The 20,813-nt window shown below is 44.1% G+C and overlaps 2 protein-coding genes across 7 annotated transcripts in view; both read left to right on the top strand.

Annotated features, from left to right (window-relative positions):
- The window catches only part of CENPE (centromere protein E), a 40,233-nt gene extending 39,094 nt beyond the window's left edge, over positions 1-1,139 (top strand). For all 4 annotated transcript variants that reach the window (XM_060278483.1, XM_060278482.1, XM_035112331.2 and 1 more), the window contains one exon: positions 968-1,139. In XM_060278483.1, the coding sequence (XP_060134466.1) occupies positions 968-1,083 (116 nt within the window). In that variant the 3' untranslated portion in view covers positions 1,084-1,139. The remainder of the gene's footprint in view (positions 1-967) is intronic.
- A 3,950-nt stretch (positions 1,140-5,089) lies between these two features.
- BDH2 (3-hydroxybutyrate dehydrogenase 2) lies at positions 5,090-20,813 on the top strand. Of its 3 annotated transcripts, XM_035113436.2 has the most exons (10): positions 5,090-5,159; positions 6,115-6,194; positions 7,877-7,955; positions 10,131-10,227; positions 10,670-10,778; positions 12,184-12,244; positions 14,741-14,854; positions 15,050-15,108; positions 16,089-16,181; positions 18,180-20,812. In XM_035113436.2, the coding sequence occupies exons 2-10, from the start codon at positions 6,123-6,125 to the stop codon at positions 18,231-18,233; spliced, it is 738 nt and encodes a 245-aa protein (XP_034969327.2). In that variant the 5' UTR covers positions 5,090-5,159; positions 6,115-6,122; the 3' UTR covers positions 18,234-20,812. The 3 variants fall into 3 exon arrangements, with proteins under 3 accessions (XP_034969327.2, XP_034969328.1, XP_060134464.1); XM_035113437.2 differs by lacking the exon at positions 7,877-7,955 and having other exon boundaries at positions 5,118-5,159; positions 18,180-20,813; XM_060278481.1 differs by lacking the exons at positions 5,090-5,159; positions 6,115-6,194; positions 7,877-7,955 and adding an exon at positions 7,984-9,943 and having other exon boundaries at positions 18,180-20,813.

Raw genomic sequence — 20,813 nt, 5'->3', positions numbered from 1 at the left:
AGTGTGCCTTTTGGCCCACAGTTGCCCATATGCTGTGGAGATAAAGTATAGCCACAATGCCACAGCAAGAAGCAGGAAAGACTGTGCAAGGGTCTGGGAGGAGCAGGTGTGTGTAGTTAAAATTGCTTTCGTTAAAGCAAGCTGCAAGGTCCTCCCAGTACACTGATGTGCAGGGTTGTGTTGCGCTTTGCCATTTGCTGGAGCAGTTTTGATTCTGTTTTAAAGGCTCTGGAATCTTGTAACGCAATAGCTAGCAGACTTTGTTTCCTTCTTCCATTGCTCACTCAGTCATGCTGCTATTCATTGTAGTACAGCAATTTGTTGGCACTTGAGTTCAACTTGGAAACGTAATACCGAGCCGGGTACAAATCATATCTGCCTGTGACTCTTTAAACTTGGAGTCAGCAGCTGTACTAAATTAATATTTCAAAGTCTGAAATATAGTGGGGTTGTTATGGTTGGGATGAATCTCAAATCTCAACATCTTTTGAGAGAGGCGACTGCTTAGAAGCACTTAAGCATTGTTTTTAGCATAGTTGCAGTGCACTCTTTCTGCCCACGTTTGCCACCCTTGGCAGTGTAATTCCTTAAACATCACTCCTAGTACAGTTTTTCATCTCCGCACCTCCAAAGCATGGCTCTCAGCTGCACAGGAGACATGATTTAGTTGCAGGACATCTAACACAAAGCACACCAACAAAATTAAATGACACAAGTTCAGCTCATTGCCATTTTGAATTAGTAGGGCATATGAGCTTCAGTTGTCACAACGATTAATGGTGTGTGTTGTGCTACGCTTTATACAAAGGCCCCCAGAACCCTCTACCCACAAATGGTCATTCTCTTCTGAACAATTGTTTTGCCCTCTGGTTGTCTCTAATAATTACAGGTGTCTTGAAAACATGTACTGTACTTGATTGCAGCCATTTTTATTTAAACAGATGCCCACTATTCTTTTCTCCAACAGGCACAAAGTCTTCAGGTGTCCAGTCCACTGACACAGCAGCAGAGTCTACAGACAGTTTTAAGCAGTGGTTTGCGGCTTCAAACAATGATGATGCTTCTAAATGCAAGACACAATAGCTCTCTCAATATTTTGTGGACACAGGTTGATTAATAGATTTCCATCTTCTTTTGACTTATTCATACTTTTAATGTGTTTTTAAAAGAATAAATAATGTTGTTGTTTAGTTGTGTCTGATTCTTCGTGACCCCATGGACCAGAGTACACCAGGCACTCCTGTCTTCCACTGCCTCCCGCAGTTTGGTCAGACTCATGGTGGTAGCTTCAAGAACACTGTCCAACCATCTCGTCCTCTATCGTCCCCTTCTCCTTGTGCCCTCAATCTTTCCCAGCATCAGGGTCTTTTCCAGGGAGTCTTCTCTTCTCATGAGGAGGCCAAAGTATTGGAGCCTCAGCTTCATGATCTGTCCTTCCAGTGAGCACTCAGGGCTGATTTCCTTCAGAATGGATAGGTTTGCAGTTCATGGGACTCTCAAGAGTCTCCTCCAGCACCAAAATTCAAAAGCATCAATTCTTCGGCGATCAGCCTTCTTTATGGTCCAGCTCTCACTTCCATACATCACTACTGGGAAAACCATAGCTTTAACCATATGGACCTTTGTCGGCAAGGTGATGTCTCTGCTTTTTAAGATGCTGTCTAAGTTTGTCATTGCTTTTCTCCCAAGAAGCAGGCGTCTTTTAATTTCGTGACTGCTGTCACCATCTGCAGTGATCATGGAACTCAAGAAAGTAAAATCTCTCATTTCTTCTCCTTCTATTTGCCAGGAGGTGATGGGACCAGTGGCCATGATCTTAGTTTTTTTGATGTTGAGCTTCAGACCATATTTTGCGCTCTCCTCTTTCACCCTCATTAAAAAGTTCTTTAATTCCTCCTCACTTTCTGCCATCAAGGTGGTGTCATCAGCATATCTGAGGTTGTTGATATTTCTTCCGGCAATCTTAATTCCGGCTTGGGATTCATCCAGTCCAGCCTTTGCACAAATATTTCTGTTGTTGGAACTGAAGTCATCTTTCTAAAGTGTGGTAGTACAGAGATAAATTGAGACGTGTGTGAGCTCATCATGACAACCACTCCATAGCCACATCTCCAAGGGGAGTCCAAAAATGTAGGCAGCTGTAGTTTATCCCTCAACTGGCAAAAGCTGATATAGCAGTCAAAGGGCTGGAATTTGGATCGGATGGCCTGGATTTGGGTTATTAATCCAGCCTTGTGCATAACTAGTACTATGCACTGTTCTGTGGGGGGTTAGCTCCATTTAAGCTTCTGAATAAAATAGGCTCAGTTTGTAGAGCTCTGAGCTTTAAACAAAGGTCTTCGGCCAGCAAACCGTCTTGCAAAGTGTTAAATGGTTAGCCTGAAGCAGAAATCCCGTTAAAGGAAGTCTTTAACCTCTGCTCAAATATTTTCCCATTGAAAGCCTCGCTATCTCCTCAGTCACTTGCCACAGCAAGGAGAATCCATCAGTTTCCCCTGCCAGTTCATGCAAGGGATGGTCCCAAGTATCCGGGGAACCAGGTTCGCATCCCCGTTCCTCCACATGCAGCTGCTGGGTGACCTTGGGCTAGTCATACTTCTTTGAAGTCTCTCAGCCCCACTCACCTCACAGAGTGTTTGTTGTGAGAGAGGAAGGGAAAGGAGAATATTAGCCGCTTTGAGACTCCTTTGGGTAGTGATAAAGCGGGATATCAAATCCAAACTCTTCATCATCATCATCATCATTTTTATTTATATCCCGCCCTCCCCGGCCAAAGCCAGGAGCAGCTAACATCATACAAGTAAGACAATGCATAAAAACAAGCAATCAATAAATTAAGATGCATCCCACAATTCAAACAAAATTAAACTGGATAAGTGGCGATCTTCAGGTTAAAATTGAAGGCGGTTACCAACTGTCTCCACTGATACTATAAGCACCTGTTAGCAGGCTGAGAACCTCCTTCGTGCTTGTTCTTATACAAGGAGAAAATGAGTCCGACTGAACCCTGCCCAAAGACCTGGCGGAACAGCTCCGTCTTGCAGGCCCTGCAGAAAGATGTCAAATTCCGCAGGGCCCTAGTCTCTTGTGAGAGAGTGTTCCACCAGGCCGGGGCCACGGTCGAAAAGGCCTTGGCTCTGGTCGAGGCCAGTCTGATCTCTGGGGCCCGGAATCTTTAGGAGGTTGTTATTTGCAGACCGTAAGGTCCTCCATGGGGCATACCAGGAGAGGCGGTCCCATAGGCCATATAGGGCTTTAAAGGTTAAAACCAGCACCTTAAACCTGATCCTGTACTCCACCGGTAGCCAGTGCAGCTGGTATAGCATCCACATTGAGGAACGCATAAGGCCCTTCACACAGCTGAGATGGGACAAACTATGCAACATGATCCTCTCCCCTATTACATGGCAGGTAGAATATCACTGAGCCTCTTGTGCATGCCATGAACACTGTTTTCCTTAGGCTAAACTTATGGTAGAATGCTATTGTCCTGAGTGTTTGGCTGGCATTACAGCTCCACTGATATTGGTTCATCCTCCCTCTAAAGAAGTAAAAATACGCGAAGTCTAAATCCTAGATAAGACGGGCAACTCAGGGTTACCACAGCACATGTTAGCTTCCAGGGTCCCGTTGGCAAAACAGATGCATATTTTTGTTTAAGTTTCTAAGTGGTTCCCAAACTTCCATGGATCGCTTGAAAATTGCTGAGGGTCTTTGTGCACCATTTAATGGCTTTTCAGCCTGTTGTAGCCATTGTAACATGCTGCGATGAGACAATGTATGATCTTCAATGGCATTTTTATTGTCGCTTTTATTTCCTGTGTTTCATTCATTGTAATACCTTAAACTACAACATGGGGCATAAAAAAACCAACAAAAATTACAATTAAAAATTTAAGTGAATTATTAAGGCAGACCACCGGAATGAACCACAATTTGAGAACCTCTGTTCTAGATGATAATGTATGACTGTAAATTGCTGATAAATATTGGAAGCAAGGCCTAAGCAAGATTTTAATTTGGTATGCAGATGGGCATAGGCAAAATACATGTGGATGTTTGCCAAAGTGTATGCAAGTTGCAGAATCTGCTTGTTTCCTTGTGAGGTAAATGAATTTACCTGGTATAGAAATAAGCTTCCTTTTTTCTGATGGTTTACACAACGCTCAGCATGGTCTGCATTCCCTGAGATTCTCCTTAGTATAGCTGGCAACTGCCAATATTAATAAAAATTAAAATAGGTAGACCTAGCACTTTCTCAGTCATGTCCTTCCCAAAGCCAGTATTGTGGAGCTTGCCCATTCATATACGGCAATCTTTTTAGAAGTAATTTATTGCTATTCATTCAGTGCAGTGGGCAGTATTCAACTAAATGTGTGTCAGTGGGGCAATTTCAGTTTGCACCGTGGGAATTTTTCCCACACTCCTCTCTACACATGCTCCACCTGCCCTCCCCAAATCTGCTCCAGGTGGTTGAGGGAGCCATGAGAACAGATTTAGGGGGTGCTGTGTTGAATACAACCAGATATACCACAATTTTATCTGATTCATTTGTGTGGCATGGCCAACTGCTGAACAATTTTTATGAATTACATCTAGCACGAAAAATCAGACCTGTTAGCTATCATGATCCTAGCATCTTGGTCAATCCACTTTGGCCAGAACTTTCCAGGTGGGCGACACACCTTTTAGACATGCATCATTTTGCAACACAGTAATTCAGTTTTACTAGCAAACTAGAGGTTAAACTAACCCCTTTCCAGACCCTGGAGTAGCATGGGGAGTGTCTGCGCAACACAGCCGACACACCCAGTTTGGAAAGCTCTGGCTTAGACTATCGACAGTAGCATGAATTAGAGATATATTAGACACATATTTAAACTCCTTTCCAGGTAATTGAAAGCAGTGCTGTTTTGCCAGTTGTCTTTTTTTCATAAGTAGCAGTCTGATGCCAACAGTCTCTTATGCATTGCCATAAACTAGCTTAATCCTAAACTTCACTAGATGGCAGTATTTACTTCTACCTCAGCAATGAATTATCTTAACTCGGAAGCGATTTGCCAGCACACTTGAGTCGAATCCCAGCATGCTCTCTGAAAAACACAAGTAACCGCCTCCTGGACAAAGTTCTCCAAAGAGGTCTTCGCAGCACTCCTGAGGTGAATTTTTCCTCCATTCTTGTTTTTTTTTTATTACAAATAATAGACTTTTTCATTTGAGAATGTATTCTGGCAGATGAGAATTGTCTGCACACTGACAGTTTGTGTGTGTGTGTTTCTGATGAAGTGTGCATGCACACGAAAGCTCATACCAAAATAAAAACTTTGTTGGTCTTTAAGGTGCTACTGAAGGAATTTTTTAATTTTGTGTGTGTGCTGTTAGCATAAGTAGCTTTGAATTATCTTTGCCTTCAGAAAAACATTTTGCCATGTGGAAAATAAGTAAAATAACCTAGTCAGGTGGGTGGCATATAAATAATAAGGAATTTTGTTGTTATTGTTAAATACTTAAAGCAAATGTCTAGCCATATGCTTAATCAAGGAGGTCCTAATCCCGCTCTGTTCTGCCTTGGTCAGACCACACCTGGAGTATAGTGTCCAGTTCTGGGCAGCACAATTTAAGAAGGATGTTGGCAAGCTGGAATATGTGCAAAGGAGGGCAACCATATATCTAAAGGACTGTCACATGAAGGATGGGACAAGCTTGTTTTCTCCTGATCTGGAGGGCAGGATCCAAACCAGTGGATTCAAGTTACAAGGAAGGAGATTCCAACTCAACACCAGGAATAACTTCATGACAGCAAGAGCTGTTTGACAGTGGACTAGTCTCCCTTAGGAAGTTCTCCTTCCTTGGAGTCTCTGCTATCCCGCATGCCAAGGAAACCAGACTTGGTGTCTCGCACCTCTCAGAGCTTGTGGTGGCATGCAACAAATATATTAAAAGCAGTTGATCAGCTCCTAGTTGCGCAAAAAACAAAACCCTGCAAATATATTGAAATATGTGTGTGATTGGCTCTATAACCAACATGAAAGATAATGTGCATTTCTCGCAGCTGTTCCTTCTGTAGTTGGCACTGATGAATCAGATACCACAATCTCTTTGAATCACCTACAGGGGGCACGATGGGCCGGCTGGATGGGAAGGTAATACTGATGTCTGCTGCAGCACAAGGAATTGGTCGAGCCGTGGCTATTGTAAGTCTGGGAACTCTTACTGGGTTTGCTTTTGGTTGGGTTTTGTACAAATGCATCTGCAAGCAGCCGTCACGAAAGTACTTGTGCTTGAATGTATTTAGATAGTGGCGGGGACTTGAGCAGGAGAACGCCTAGGGCAGGGGGTGGCAAGGTTTACCTTGCCTGGGCCGGTTCACTGCCACGGAGCCCCCTCCGTGGGCTGGATCATGGGCGTGATTTCCTGCATCTGTGCAGATGCGATTTCCGGCGGCGCAGAAGTGAGTCCCCACACCGCCGGTTTAGCACAGCATGCGGAGACTCGCCAAGTGTGTGGCTTGGTTCGAGGGTGACTCGTAGGCTGGTTAAATGACCCCCTTGGGCCGCTTGTGGCCCAATGGGCCTTAGGTTGCCTACCCCCGACCTAGGGGTTGGCACAGGCCCAGCGGGGCGCAGAAATCACGCCTCTCCACTCTGGTTTGGAGTGGCTAGAAGGCCATCTATCCATCGGCTCCCTTGGCTGCCCCTATGCTGCTCTGGGCAAGACATCCAGGCTCCTCTGGGCGCCTTGTTGGAGACATCCAGTCGCTGGCGTTGGCCATCGCAGCAACACTGCAACAACCTCCCCATCGCAGCAACTTCCCCAGTCGCTATTAGAAGTGTGAGCAGTCCTTGGAAAGGGTGCAAGGGGTGGGGTGCCAAATGCCAATACAGCTCCTTGCCAAGGGCACAAGGGAGTCTAGGTAAGCCTACGCTCTGAGGGAGGGAAGAAAACACAACAGGGAACCCATGGCGCTACAGACACTATTGGACTCCTGCTCTCATCAGCCCAAACCAACCTGTCCGATCATAGAATCACAGAATTGTAGAGTTGTAAGAGACTCTTGGGGATCGTCTAGTTCAGGCATCCCCAAACTGCGGCCCTCCAGATGTTTTGGCCTACAACTCCCATGATCCCTAGCTAACAGGACCAGTGGTCGTGGAAGATGGGAATTGTAGTCCAAAACATCTGGCGGGCCGAAGTTTGGGGATGCCTGGTCTAGTTCAACCCCCTGCAATGCAGGGATCTCAGCTAAAGCATCCATGACAGATGGCCACCCAACCTTTGCTTACAGTAATAAAAAAAAACACTCAAGGAAGAAGAGTCCACCAACTCTTGTGGGAGTCTGTTCCGCTGTCAAACAGCTCTCGCAGTCAGAAAGTTCATATTTACCACACCTCTTAATTCTATTCTGTTTATTTATTGAGTTAGATTTCTTTAAAAAAACCTTGCTGTTTATTGTTCAGTAGGGCTATCTAAAGATGTCTCATTTCTACCTTGGAGCACAAATGACTAGCATAAGAATTTTTTTGCGTTCAGAAAAGCTGGTCTGTGAAAATGCCTTCATATTTAGGAACAGAACATTCCAAATACAAAAACATGTTATTTATTTCACATAATTTTATATGCCACTTGATTGTGACAACAACAATAGAGGTTTGATTGGACCAACACTGAGAACTATAAATGCAGTGAGAGGATGTGTCATTTGAAGCCAATTCTTTGAGAAATCAGTCTCACCTAACTCTGTGTTTGATGTTTTGATGGTAGCTCCTCACAACAACCAGAACATTATCAAACCAGCTAACTATCCATGGCAGCTAGGAGGCAGAGCCCATGTTTTAATCTGTTCAGATATTAACTACATTTGGTTTGGTTTTGAAAGGCTTTTGCAAAGGAAGGAGCCAAGGTGATTGCTACAGATATCAATGAATCAAAACTCAGAGAATTGGAAGCCTATCCAGGTATTTCTTTAGTTATTTTGAGCCTGAGCCTGCTTCAGATTTTGGATGGATTTGGGGAGTGGAGTGGAGCAGAACAGAAATACAGTGGTATCTCGGTTTACAAACACAATTGGTTCCGGAAGTCTGTACTTAACCTGAAGCGAACCTTCCCATTGAAAGTAATGGAAAGTGGATTAATCTGTTCCAGACAGGTCCGCGGAGTACTTAAACTGAAAATACTCAAACCGAGGTGTACTTGAACCGAGGTATGACTGTATACCTTCTGAAGAGCAATGGGGGGGGGGAATCCAATACATTTCACGTTTAAAGGTGAATTTACCTAATTTGCAGAATTTGAAACAAGATGTCCATTGAAATCCATGCTTCTCTTAATTTTGTTCTCCAGCCAAGTAATGTGTACATAAATACATATACTAGTGTTAAGTGCACATATAAATACATATAATAGTGAAAATAACATACAAAAATGCATTTTATTAGAAAAGGGAAGAGTGGAGCGCAAGGAGTTTTGAATTATTATTATTTTAAAAATGCTTTGTGCATCTGCATCTAATCTTGCCCCCTTCTAAAACTTATTTATTGGTGTGTTTTTCTTTTTGTAAATCTACCAAAAAATAGAATAGAATAGAAAAAAATAAAATCGGGATTAAGTGGTGTTCTCAGGGCAGTGGAGGGTGTGTGTGCTGTATCCCCTTGGTACAGTGGTGGAGGAAATGCTCTGGGGTGTGTGTGACAAAATTGTGGGGGTCAAGGCGGGTCAGTTGGAGGGGGTGAGAAATGTCCCTATTTTCATCTGAGGAATGCTGAAGGGTATGAATCAGTATCTTTGTACTCTGTAAGGTTTCCTTCCGTGTAAAACGTCTGTTGTAGGTACCTTATAAAAGTAGCCTTGAACACTGCTGGGTTTGGCAGCAAATTCTCTAGCAATTTCTTTTCCTCTGAAAATAAAAAATGAAACTCCTGACCTGCGTTGTTAACTGAACCCTTTCAGAGCATTGCCTGGCTTCCGATGAATCCCAAGTTTTGTAGCAAAGAAAAAAAGCTTAATAGCACTTCCTGTCATCTATATTACTCAGTAATAATGGTTTGATTATAGTTATTAAGCTGCTGACACCTGGGTAGTGTTAATTTTCTTTTGTTAAACACCGATGTGGAAAAACAACAACACTTTTTCAGCTGAAGGGAATTATTCATCAAGATTCAAGTGGAGCTGTGTCATTAGGCCTACATTTACAGCAATGTAATGTACAGTGGGACCTTGACTTATGAGCTACTCGACATCCGGCATTTTCGACTTACGAGCTGAAAAAGTGGCTGCGCGCTTATGATTTTTCCGACATCCGAACGGAAAACCCGTTCGCGGCTAGATGCGGTTTCCTCGACTTACGAATTTTTAGATGCGGTTTCCTCGACTTACGAATTTTTCCATTTCCAATGCATTCCTATGGGAAACCGCTTTTCCTATGGGAAACTCGACTTACGAAGTTTTCGACCTACGAGTGTGCATTCGGAACAGATTAAATTCGTAAGTCGAGGTCCCACTGTACTTTGAGGCCAGCTCACTGATAGGAATGAAAGCCACCCATGTAGAGCTGGGAGAGTCTTTTGATAATTTGAATTTCTGCTGGCTGTGGCTGGGGTCGCTGTGACATTAGAGTGATGATACAAATTTTGAGCTGGAATTCCTCTTCCTCCCGCCACCACAGTAATCACGTGGACTAGCAGCTTTTTGCAAGTTATTAAAACAAAAAAGGGGGCATGTGATTCGCTTTTGTTTTCTCTTCTCTTTCTTTGAAAGGTGATCACACTGCCCCTGGAAGTCCTGTTGACTTTAATGGAAATATATTGACATTCTAGCCCCTTTCGCAACTTCTCTTCACATGAAGTTGTCTTGGAAGAAGGGCGTGAATATGCCCACTGACCGCACTTCATGCACAGAGCCAAGGGTCTGAAAAAGGGTGCTCCTCTGTGCATACAATCCTACATAAGTGAGTGATTGATGTGATGGAGAACCCTGTACAACTGAGCTTCTGGCTGTGCAGAACACTTACATGAATTAATTTGTATGTGCAGAGCTATAAAGTTGCTCACTGCACAGATGTGTACATACATGCAAGGTAATCATTCTTTATCATGAAATCAAAACAATATTGCATATTCTGATTTCCTCAACAGGCATCCAGGTTCGTGTGCTGGATGTCACCAACAAAGAACAAATTGAAAAACTGGCCAAGGAAGTGATGAGAATTGACGTTCTATGTAATATTGCAGGGTAAGCTGCTGTCGGGGTCAATTGCCTTTTTTCCCCGATGCTTCTTTTTTAAACAGAAGTACTGGGCTTTCAAACAGCTCCACACTGTGCTTTGAAGTCCCAACCATTGGACCTTCAAAGCTCAGCACTGCCTGATGTTACTATGACCCTCGTGGTCCCTTCCAACTCTACTATTCTATGATTCTCTGAAAGGTGGGCAACGCAGCCCACCTGTCAAATTTGACCCTGCAAGGGTGAGGAGATGAGAGTTTAGCCCACTGACCAGGAAAAGATATATCCAGCCAGGTATATGGCTTTAGAAGCTTTGACAACATAAGCAGCATAAAAATAACTAAAATAAAATAAAAGCTGCAAAGCCTGGACAACTTCAGCTGCTGAGGGTATATTTGAAAATCCCTGAAAGCACAGGAAAATAACCTGTTCCTTGTGTCTTTTATGCCAGATTTGTCAGTACTGGGACCATTTTGGAATGTGAGGAAAAAGACTGGGACTTCACTATGAATGTCAACGTTCGCAGTATGTATCTGATGATCAAAACATTCCTGCCTAAGGTAAGGCCAACATGCTGTTCTCTTATCCCAGGCACCCCCAAACTTTGGCCCTACAGATGTTTTGGACCACAATTCCCATCTTCCCCGACCAGTGGTCCTGTTAGCTAGAGATCATGGGAGTTGTAGGCCAAAACATCTGGAGGACCGAAGTTTGGGGATGCCTGTCTTATCCTGTAGAGGTGTAGCTAACTGTGTGCTCAGTAAAGGGTTGGTAAAAGTGATGTAGGAGGAGAAGGAGCCAGGCCAAGATAATATTTGCAACTTACAATTCTCAGAGTGGTTTCACAATCCTTCTCTCTTCCCAGGGAACTCTGGGAATTGTAGCACTTTGGGGGGGATACGAGTCTCCTAACAACTCTCAGCACCTTTAGCAAACAATACTTCCCAAGATTCATTGGGAGAAGCCATGACTGTTTAACCTGGTATGATTCTGCTTTAAATATATAGTGCAGATGGGGCCTTAGTCTAACCTCCTCCTGACTAATTATTTTATTTTATTTTTGAGTTATTTACTGTACCATACCCACTAACAAATTTTCTGATGCATTTCTTCTGGGGGCCCTCCACACTAGTGTTTTATTGCAAGTGTGTTCTGCAACATGGTTTTGACCATTGTTCATTACTGCTATATTAATTCTGCTTTGGTGTGTGTTGTGATCCTCCCCCAATGCTATCACATTATTGCTGTCCAGAGAGACTATAGTGGGACCAAGGTGGGAAACGCACCAGACCCCCAAAAAATCCCTCAGGACATTTGTGACATAAAAAGTGAGAGAATTTCAGCAGGAAGTTGCAAGATATGGGAAATGCACTGATGGGAAATGAAGCAATTTGGCTGTCCCAAAACTTTTGCGGGTGCAACTAGCATTGGAAACAGAATCACATAGGACCATCGTGAGCAATGTATGTGCAAATGAAAGGATGTTTTGGGGGGGGCCCTTAAAGAATAATCCTGTCATAGAACAGCTTATCATGAAATAATGTGAGAGCAGAGAACCACACTATGTATTCCATCACTGACTATGAGACTCATGGCATGAGACCAACAGCATATCTTTTATTTGCCTATCAAATTTGTGTTAATCCTTCTATGATCTTTGTGCGTGAAGTTTAAAGCATCTGACAAAAGCTTTCTTTTTCAGTTCAATAGCACCTTTTTTTTTTTAAAAAAAAGATAATCTACATTTGTGAACCCAAAGTTCAAATTTAATTGTTTAAAATGACACGGTATTGCATTAATGTCTTGCTTGCGGGCTTCCCATAGGCTTCTGGTTGGCCACTGTGAGAACAGGATGCTGACCTAGACTGGCCTTTCTTTCCCCTGATTCAGCAAGGCTTTTCTCATAGTCATCTGTTTGGTGTTCTTGTGGCGTCAAAACATTTTGTGTTTGCATTTTTCAAATAGATGCTGGCGGAAAAATCTGGTAATATTATCAACATGTCTTCTGTGGTATCTAGTATCAAAGGTCAGTAGCTTCACAGTTTGTTTTAGCGCAGCAAGTTTTGTGTCATCCTTACCTTATTTTACACACTCTGGAGGATGCAAGTGGCCCTGTGGGTTAAACCACAGAGCCTAGGGCTTGCTGATCGGAAGGTCGGCGGTTCGAATCCCTGCGACGGGGTGAGCTCCCGTTGCTTGGTCCCAGCTCCTGCCAACCTAGCAGTTCGAAAGCACATCAAAGTGCAAGTAGATAATTAGGTACCGCTACAGCGGGAAGGTAAACAGTGTTTCTGTGTGCTGCTCTGGTTTTGCCAGAAGCGGCTTAGTCATGCTGGCCACATGACCTGGAAGCTGTATGCCGGCTCCCTTGGCCAATAATGCGAGATGAGCGCCACAACTGGCCCTAATGGTCAGGGGTCCCTTTACCTTTAAGGCATATTTTAAACTGGACTAGTGCCTGTGATTTAGGATATTTGGGGGCTATGTCCTTCTGTTGTCCTGTTGCTCTAATACAAATCTAAGGGTCATTTCACATGAATATCTGTATTCATCTTGTCTGATGGGGACTATGTATTCTTAGATGCAAGTGACGGGTACCCAGTGCAAAAAAGCCCCACATTTTATAAAGGTTTATTACTGCAGGAACTAGTTGCTGTCTTTTAGCATGTTAAAGATTTGTTTCAAAATGTTCCTGTGTAGTTTGATTATTGTAGTTGCCATGGGCTTTTTTCAAATGGGGAAGCAGGTTATAAATTTTCGGTGGGGATGTAAGACAAACAATTCTGGATTAAAATTCACGAAGAATTCAAAAAAATCTTTAAAAAACCAGAAGCTTATTTGCTGGGGTTGGTAACAGAAGATATTCCCAAGGGAAAAAAAGAATATATTTCTTTACGGAACAGCAGCAGCAAGGATATTGGTGGCAAAGCATTGGAAAACAGGATTAATACCAGAAATATCGGAATGGAGATCTAAGCTGTATGAGTCTATGGCAATGGCAAAATTAACAGCAATAATTGGGGGGGGGGCTCTATTCAAAAACTGAAGAATGGAAAATTTATACGTAAAATTAAAAGAAATCGTGCATGGGTGAGGGAAGTTGGGAGAGGGAGGGGGAGGGAGACTAGTAGGGGAGGAGGGAAAGAGAGGGGGGAAAGAATTAGGTTGAGATAAAGTGGCAGTATTTGGATTAGTTCTCTTTGATTCTTATTTATCAATGGCTGTATATCATTTTGTGGACTATCCTGCTATTCTGTTTACTCTGTTTATTTTGTTTACTTTGTATATTATATTTTGTATACTATATTTTGGAATACTTTGGGATATTTTGGAGCATTTTGTAAAATTCTAAGAACTGCAATAAAAAGTGAATTATTTTTTTTAAAAAAACAGAAAAAGGCGGGGGAGATAAAACAAAGTTTTCACTAGGCATGACATTACATGCCATTTCTTATTATATTATTGACTTGTCATAAACATGAAGCTAACACATTAACCATACAAACAATAACAGAACCATACAGAGCATGTTCAGTATAAAAAACAAATTACAGAGATGTAGTTGCATGTTGCCAAGTTTTTAAGATGAGTCTATATAGCCCAACCACAATGAGGAGTGCCATTTCTTTACCTTTTATAAAGGAAGCTGCTTCAGGGCAGCTCCATGAATACCTGGTCTGCCACATCCATTACATTTTCATGGCTAGAGCATAGCTGCCAAGTTTTCCCTTTTCTCGCGAGGAAGCCTATTCAGCATAAGGGAAAATCCCTTTTAAAAAAGGGATAACTTGGCAGCTATGGGCTAGAGTGGCTTCTTAGAGCCAAGGGTGCCCTCTGGAAACATCTGCCTCTGCTTAGCACTTGTACCATGGCAAGCATCACTAGATGTGTCCAAGATGGTGTTGCCCTTGTCAATGCTAGAACACTAATAATATAGTGTACCTAACTTTGTTTGGCAGTCTGTTCAAGCTTCCTTTCGTTGTGGGATGAGAACTGCCAAGTTTTGGAGCAGAATGAAGCATCAGACTTTGAGCAGGAATGGGCGACCTTTGGGCATCCAGATGTTGTTGGACTCCAGCTTACATCGTCTTTGGCCATCATCCAAGCTGCCTGGGACTGATGGGGCTTGTGGTCCAACCACACCTGGAGGGCCACAGGTATCTTACACCCTTGCTTTTATGGATTGACCAGGGGAGAGGCAAAACTGGGGTGACCTCCCAACATCTGTGAGTAATAGAAACCTTGGGTACAGCTGGAGAAATGGGGTCTAAATAGTTCCTGGCAATATTCTCAGGGGCACAGAATGCAAACACACACACAAAACCCAAAAGCTTTCTTCTATAAAAATCAATCTTTGTGCAATATGTTTTTAGAAGAGAACAGGGATTAGAAGTTCAGCTCATCACAAGACTATTAGCCAATGAGAAGGCAGGATGAAAGGCTATATAGAGATGCAAAATGAGCTTTTGCATTCTTTGGTGTGATTTGATTTCCTGATTCCCACCCCTGATCTCTTTCTCAGGAGCTGTTAAGAGGTGTGTCTATGGTACCTCAAAGGCAGCAGTTATTGGACTTACCAAATCCATAGCTTCTGACTTCATTGGGGAAGGAATCAGATGCAACTGTGTTTGTCCTGGTAAGAAGCATCCCACCATCTTTGCTCTGTTTGCAAGTTCGTGCAAAGGCATCTAAAGTTTACATTTGGGCTATGTTTAAAGAATTACATAAAGTTTACTCTGGGCTATTTATTAAAGTAACTAATATTTTCAGACAGAGGAGTTATCATCTGAATACCCGATGCCATTTAATTAATGTTTGGGTATTTTCTTAGGCACTATTGACACTCCTTCTCTGCAGGAGAGAATCCAGGGCAGCTCTGATCCAGAACAGGTGGGCAATACAATTTCATTTTTTACATTATGACACACAATCCGGCAATGATTAGTCATTTAAAGCACCTTTGTTCTCCACAGGCTGCTTCAAAACATTCATTTTTCACCATTTTGCACCCAGGATTCATAATAAGTAAACAGAGTAAAAAGTAGAGTAAAATGTAAAAAGTAAACAGATCCTCCTCACCTCTGAATGTAGATAACTTACTCACTGCAAGTCTTTCTTGCAGAATGTATTAATTGGCTTTGTTTAGCCATCATAGTAAACTATAGTTTATTCATAAACAATACTGTAGTTGGTTGTAATGGGAATGAGCCTAGCCTCCCCCCAGGCCTATGTACTCCCCCCTGCTCCTCTTGTTTCCAATTTGCGTTAACTATAGTTAAGCACTAATAAGCCATAATGATTTTAACTATGATTTGTTTGCAACAAGCCAACCTCAAACCATGGTTTGTGAAGATGGCTTGTTGCAAGCAAACCATAGTTAATATTAGCATGTTTTGTCAGGTTCAGATAACACAAAAACAGAAGATAAAGCTTTTGTCTGTAAGAGGATTATAAGGGAAGTTTGTGAGTCTGTGGCAGAGCTAGGCTTGCCTAAATGCAACAACTGAGCTCACAACCCTATCATTTAGAAGGGGCAGAATGCTCTTTTGCTTGTTGGCAGCTGTTGCTTTTACAGCCTCATTGGAGAGCCACTACACATCCTTTAAAAATATTGACATCTCTGACCCCATGTCCTGGTCACATTGACAGAGTTAGATGTCTCAATTTGCCTTGGCTTTCTCCTCTATTTTCTTTGAATGGTATCTCAGGAACAACATTCGCACGGAAGTTTGATATACTTCCAAACTATTCTAAATGACCTGGGTGTGGACTCGAAGTATTGCATGATGAAAAATAATGCCAGGGGGGAAGTCCTGTGTTTGAGAACCGTGTCTAGGCTTATTGATGCAGTGAATGCTTTTTATCTCCAGGCACTGAAAGACTTTATGGCCAGGCAAAAGATAGGTAGGTTTGGGACAGCTGAAGAAGTAGCCCACCTGTTTGTATACCTGGCTTCCGATGAAGTAAGTACACTGGGTCAGCCACATGGCAGTACACCAGGTTGTCTAAAATAGTGCCTCTTTGACAGCTAGTGCCAACAGTGTTTTCAGGGCCCACCCTATTCCCTTGACTGTGATCGGTTTCAGCTGTTTCCAACTCTGAAATTTAAATTATTGCAACCCACCCTGGGAATTGCTTTTGAAGGACGAGTAGTAGTAGTAGTAGTAATATAGAACTGGGGGGGGGCTCAGGCCCCCAGAACAAGCCACAGGCCCCATTGCTCACCAGTTCTTGTTTGAGTGCTTTTGATTGGCTGGAATGGGTCCTTGAACTCTGATCACGCCTCTTATTTGTCTAGAAGGAGGGTAGAGAGGGGTGTTTGTATAGCAGAAAACTTATGGTATCAAGATAACGTGTTCATTTGTTGCTTCAGCCACTCAGAACCTTTAATTTGAAGCAAGTAACGTTAGCGAAGGGACCCAGGTGGCGCTGTGGGTTAAACCACAGAGTCTAGGGCTTGCTGATCAGAAGGTCGGCAGTTCGAATCCCTGCAACGGGGTAAGCTCCCGTTGCTTGGTCCCAGTTCCTGCCCACCTAGCAGTTCGCAAGCACATCAAAGTGCAAGTAGATAAATAGGTACCGCTCCGGCAGGAAGGTAAACGGCGTTTCCGTGTGCTGCTCTGGTTCGCCAGAAGCAGCTTTGTCATGCTGGCCACATGACCCGGAAGCTGTCTGCGGACAAACGCCGGCTCCCTCGGCCTATAGAGCGAGATGAGCACCGCAACTCTGGGGACTTGAATCCCAAACTGTGTCAGCGAATCGGAGGGGTGGGCAGAGGAGGCTGGTGGGATGGTCCAGGCAAAGGGGTCAGTGATTTGTGGGGTTCTGTGCCACCCATGAGGAAGGAGCCAGAGAAAAGAGCCTGGGCAGTCAGGGACTGAAGGAGAGGAGGTCGGGGGAGAGTTGCAGGAAGCTGCAGAGGTGGAAGAGGCAGTCCCAGAGAGAGGTGGGCCATTAGAAGTTCCTCCATCTCCTCCCTCACCGACTCCAAGGACAAGGGTTTACAGTGACGGAAGCAGCTGGAGCTGCCACACAGGAGACGTTGTCAGTTGCTTGCTTGCACCACGTCAGTGTGTGTGGTTGTGTTGTTGCATCCCTGGTGTGTCTCTTCCTTGCACCTTAGGAACAGATGTAATCAAGTGCTTTGCGAATAGAGCTATGCTTTCAATCGCTTGTCCCCACCGGGGCTGGGTGGGCTCGGGACAAACTGTAGTTGCAATGCCTACTACCTAAGACCCATCTTACATACTTGCACAGTTGTCTCAAACTCTTCCTCCCTCTGCTGCCCTGCCCCATCCAGCGAGAGCCAAACTAAGCATGGCATTATCGATGCAATGAGCAATGCGCTGATGTTAATGTAAGCTGGTGCCGTGACTGGGCCCAGTGCCATCAAGTGAAGGCAGTGGAGCCTGCTCAGAATCTAGCGGATCCTGGGTCCTCTGTCTCATCCGCACAATGCCCCACTTTGGGGATTTTCACAGGCTACTGCTGGCAATCTACCTCCACTTCCAGCTCCACCCAAACAGGGTTTAGATTGCAGCCTTAATCCTTTTACAATCGTCATTTACTCATATGGAATTTAATCAGCTTCTGAAACATTTAATATTGGTTGAGACCACTAATTTTATAGTACAGTGGTACCTTGGTTTCAGAACAGCTTAGTTTATGAACAACTTGGATTAAGAACGCTGCAAACCCAGAAGTAGGTGTTTTGGTCTGTGACCTTTGCCTTGGAATAAGAACACGTTTCGCTTCCTGTGGAGTGTGTTCCATTTGTAAATTGAGTCCTCTGCTGCTATGGGAAAAGCACGCCTTGGTTTAAGACCGCTTTGGTTTAAGAACGGACTGCCAGAACGGATTACGGTAAGTTCGTAAACCAAGGTACCACTGTACTGTGTTTATGGAGGACACAATGACTTGAATAATGCTATATGGTTAAACTTTGTCCTTGCTTTCTTCAGTCAGCATTCATGACTGGCCGGGAGTGCATCATTGATGGGGGCTGGAGCATGTGACCTGGTGCCTGGAGATTTCTGTTTGCAAATGCTGAACTTCAGAGCTTGCAATGGTTTTAATGCCTAAAATGAACAATTTCATCAACCGTCTAATAGGTGCTAATCCAGTCTTTCTCTACGCAATGGATCTATATTACATTTTGTTTCTCATTTATCATGACATCGTCACTCCAGCTTTTGTGTCCACTTCAATCAGATGCATGTAATCCTAAATTGCTAGGTGTGTGCACTCATGATGTGCACATAGTGGGGTGGGGGAGGATCCAGAGGAGTGAGCTCAGAGGCAAATAAGGAGCATAAAGAACAAACACTGCCAACTGCATAATGCAAAAAGTTTTAGTGATGGCAACAAAAGCATCCTGGCGTTAATAACATGATTAATACAAGAGATAGAATCAAAAACCCTCATCTCAGTTCTAAGTCACAGAATTTGATTTCCGAATCGATTGCAATTCAACATTCTTATGCTGGAGCTTCCTTTGAGGAACTAGGTGGCCCTTTCAATTCCACAATTACATACTGTGCCTTTGTTCCATAATGGCTACACGCTATTGCCTTATAAGTGCCTAATAAAGTTAATTCCACTACCAATTAAATGTAGTTCTTTTCAGTTTCATGCATGTGTGGGTACAACCCTGCTTCCTCTTCTAGAACACAGAGAGCCATCGGAATTAAGGAAGGCTATGGAAAGTGACGTGGGTGGCGCTGTGGGTTAAACCACAGAGCCTAGGGCTTGCCAATCAGAAGGTCGGCGGTTCGAATCCCTGTGACGGGGTGAGCTCCCGTTGCTCGTTCCCTGCAGAGGTACCGCTCCGGTGGGAAGGTAAACGGCGTTTCCGTGTGCTCCTCTGGTTTCGCCAGAAGTGGCTTAGTCATGCTGGTCACATGACCTGGAAGCTGTACGCTGGCTCCCTCGGCCAATAAAGCGAGATGAGCGCCACAACCCCAGAGTCGTCTGCGACTGGACTGGACTTACCTTTATGGAAAGTGACGGCTAGGAACAGGCTTTTAATAATTGCCAGTTGGAAATCAAAAGGAAGGCTTAAGTTGCTTGCAGTGTCTCTCTTTTCCCTTTTCCTCAAAAGATACCACAGGCTTACCATTTACTCAAACTGTATTTCCCATCTCACTGTTTGCTAGCTTGTGCCAGAATTGTGCCCAGGATTGGTGCAGGGTAAAAGAACTGGGTACATCTGATAAACAGTCGCCTTGCTTTAGCAGCAGACCTTATACTTCAGAGAGGGGGGAGCGTCTTTTTACACAGGGCCACATGTCCATATTTGGCAGAGGCAACAGTGGGAACAGCAGTGATTGTAAATTTCAGCTTTGTATAGAAGGGTGGTTTCCACACGCACACAAACACACCTTTCCATCAAAGGAAGCAAGAGGCATTATCAGTGCTGCAGGACACATTCCATCCAGGCAAAAATACATGAAGCAAGGCCAGTAGCAGGGGTGCCCTGGGGAGAACCTCACAGGCTAGAGAAGCTTGGAGGGGGCTGCATTTGAACCCTGGGCCAGTGTAGAAGACTATATTTACCGAAGTGGAAGACCACTTCAGCTATTAATTTGTTCAACATCTCATAACATGAAACTGTAGGAAGGGGTCCATCCCATTGCCACTCGACGATGGAGCTTTTGTTTCCCATGCTATTCCTTTTCACAGAGCTTGCCAACATTTCTCAACTGGCTTCTTACAAGCCAATCTATACCACGTTTGTCAAATCATTGCAATCCTTTTCCAGACCTGCTTTGGGGGCAGTGGAACGCCACTGCAGCATCAGTGTGGATAGGCAAAGGTTTTTCAGAGCTCCTCTGACATTTCAGTAAATTAATGTGACACATTAAGGCTGCAGTGGAGGGGTGTGTGTGCCTGCTGTTTTATTAATGGACCGCTATGTGTAAGAACAAATAAACATTAAAACAAATGCATCTTCCCTAGCAAGCAAAGCAAACCCTAATACTCTAGGGCAGGCATCCCCAAACTTCGGCCCTCCAGATGTTTTGGACTACAATTCCCATCTTCCCCGACCACTGGTCCTGTTAGCTAGGGATCATGGGAGTTGTAGGCCAAAACATCTGGAGGGCCGCAGTTTGGGGATGCCTGCTCTAGGGTGAAAGGTTCTAACTTAACTTGCCTAAGAAGAGCTCAGGGGGCTCAGGTCACCTGGTCCAGCATCCTGGTCTCACAGAGGCCAACCAGATGCCCATAGGAAACCCACAAGCAAGGCCTAAGTGCAATACCACCACCCACTTGATTCCCAGCAACTGGTAGAACCTACTTTGTGTGTACACACTATACCATAGGTCAGCAATGTCCGGCCCATGGGCCGCCCGTGAACCGAGCCACCTGCTCAGCAAGTCCCCCCCGCGCTGTGGTAAACTGGTGTGGCGTGGGGACTCGCCAAGCGACGCCGGAAATGGCGCCTGCGCTGACGATGGAAATCGCATCTGCGCAGCCGCAGAAGCGATTTCCGGCACTGCGGACATGCGCAGAAGCCATTTCCGGTGTTCTGGACATGGGCGGCACGTCACTGGAAATCGCTTCTGCACATGGGCGGCCCATGTCCAGCCCACAGA

Source organism: Zootoca vivipara, chromosome 9, assembly GCF_963506605.1.
Source record: "Zootoca vivipara chromosome 9, rZooViv1.1, whole genome shotgun sequence".
In the NCBI taxonomy this organism is placed as follows: domain Eukaryota; kingdom Metazoa; phylum Chordata; class Lepidosauria; order Squamata; family Lacertidae; genus Zootoca; species Zootoca vivipara.
The sequence above is the reverse complement of the archived record's forward strand: the minus strand, read 5'-3'. Positions and strand labels throughout refer to the sequence as shown.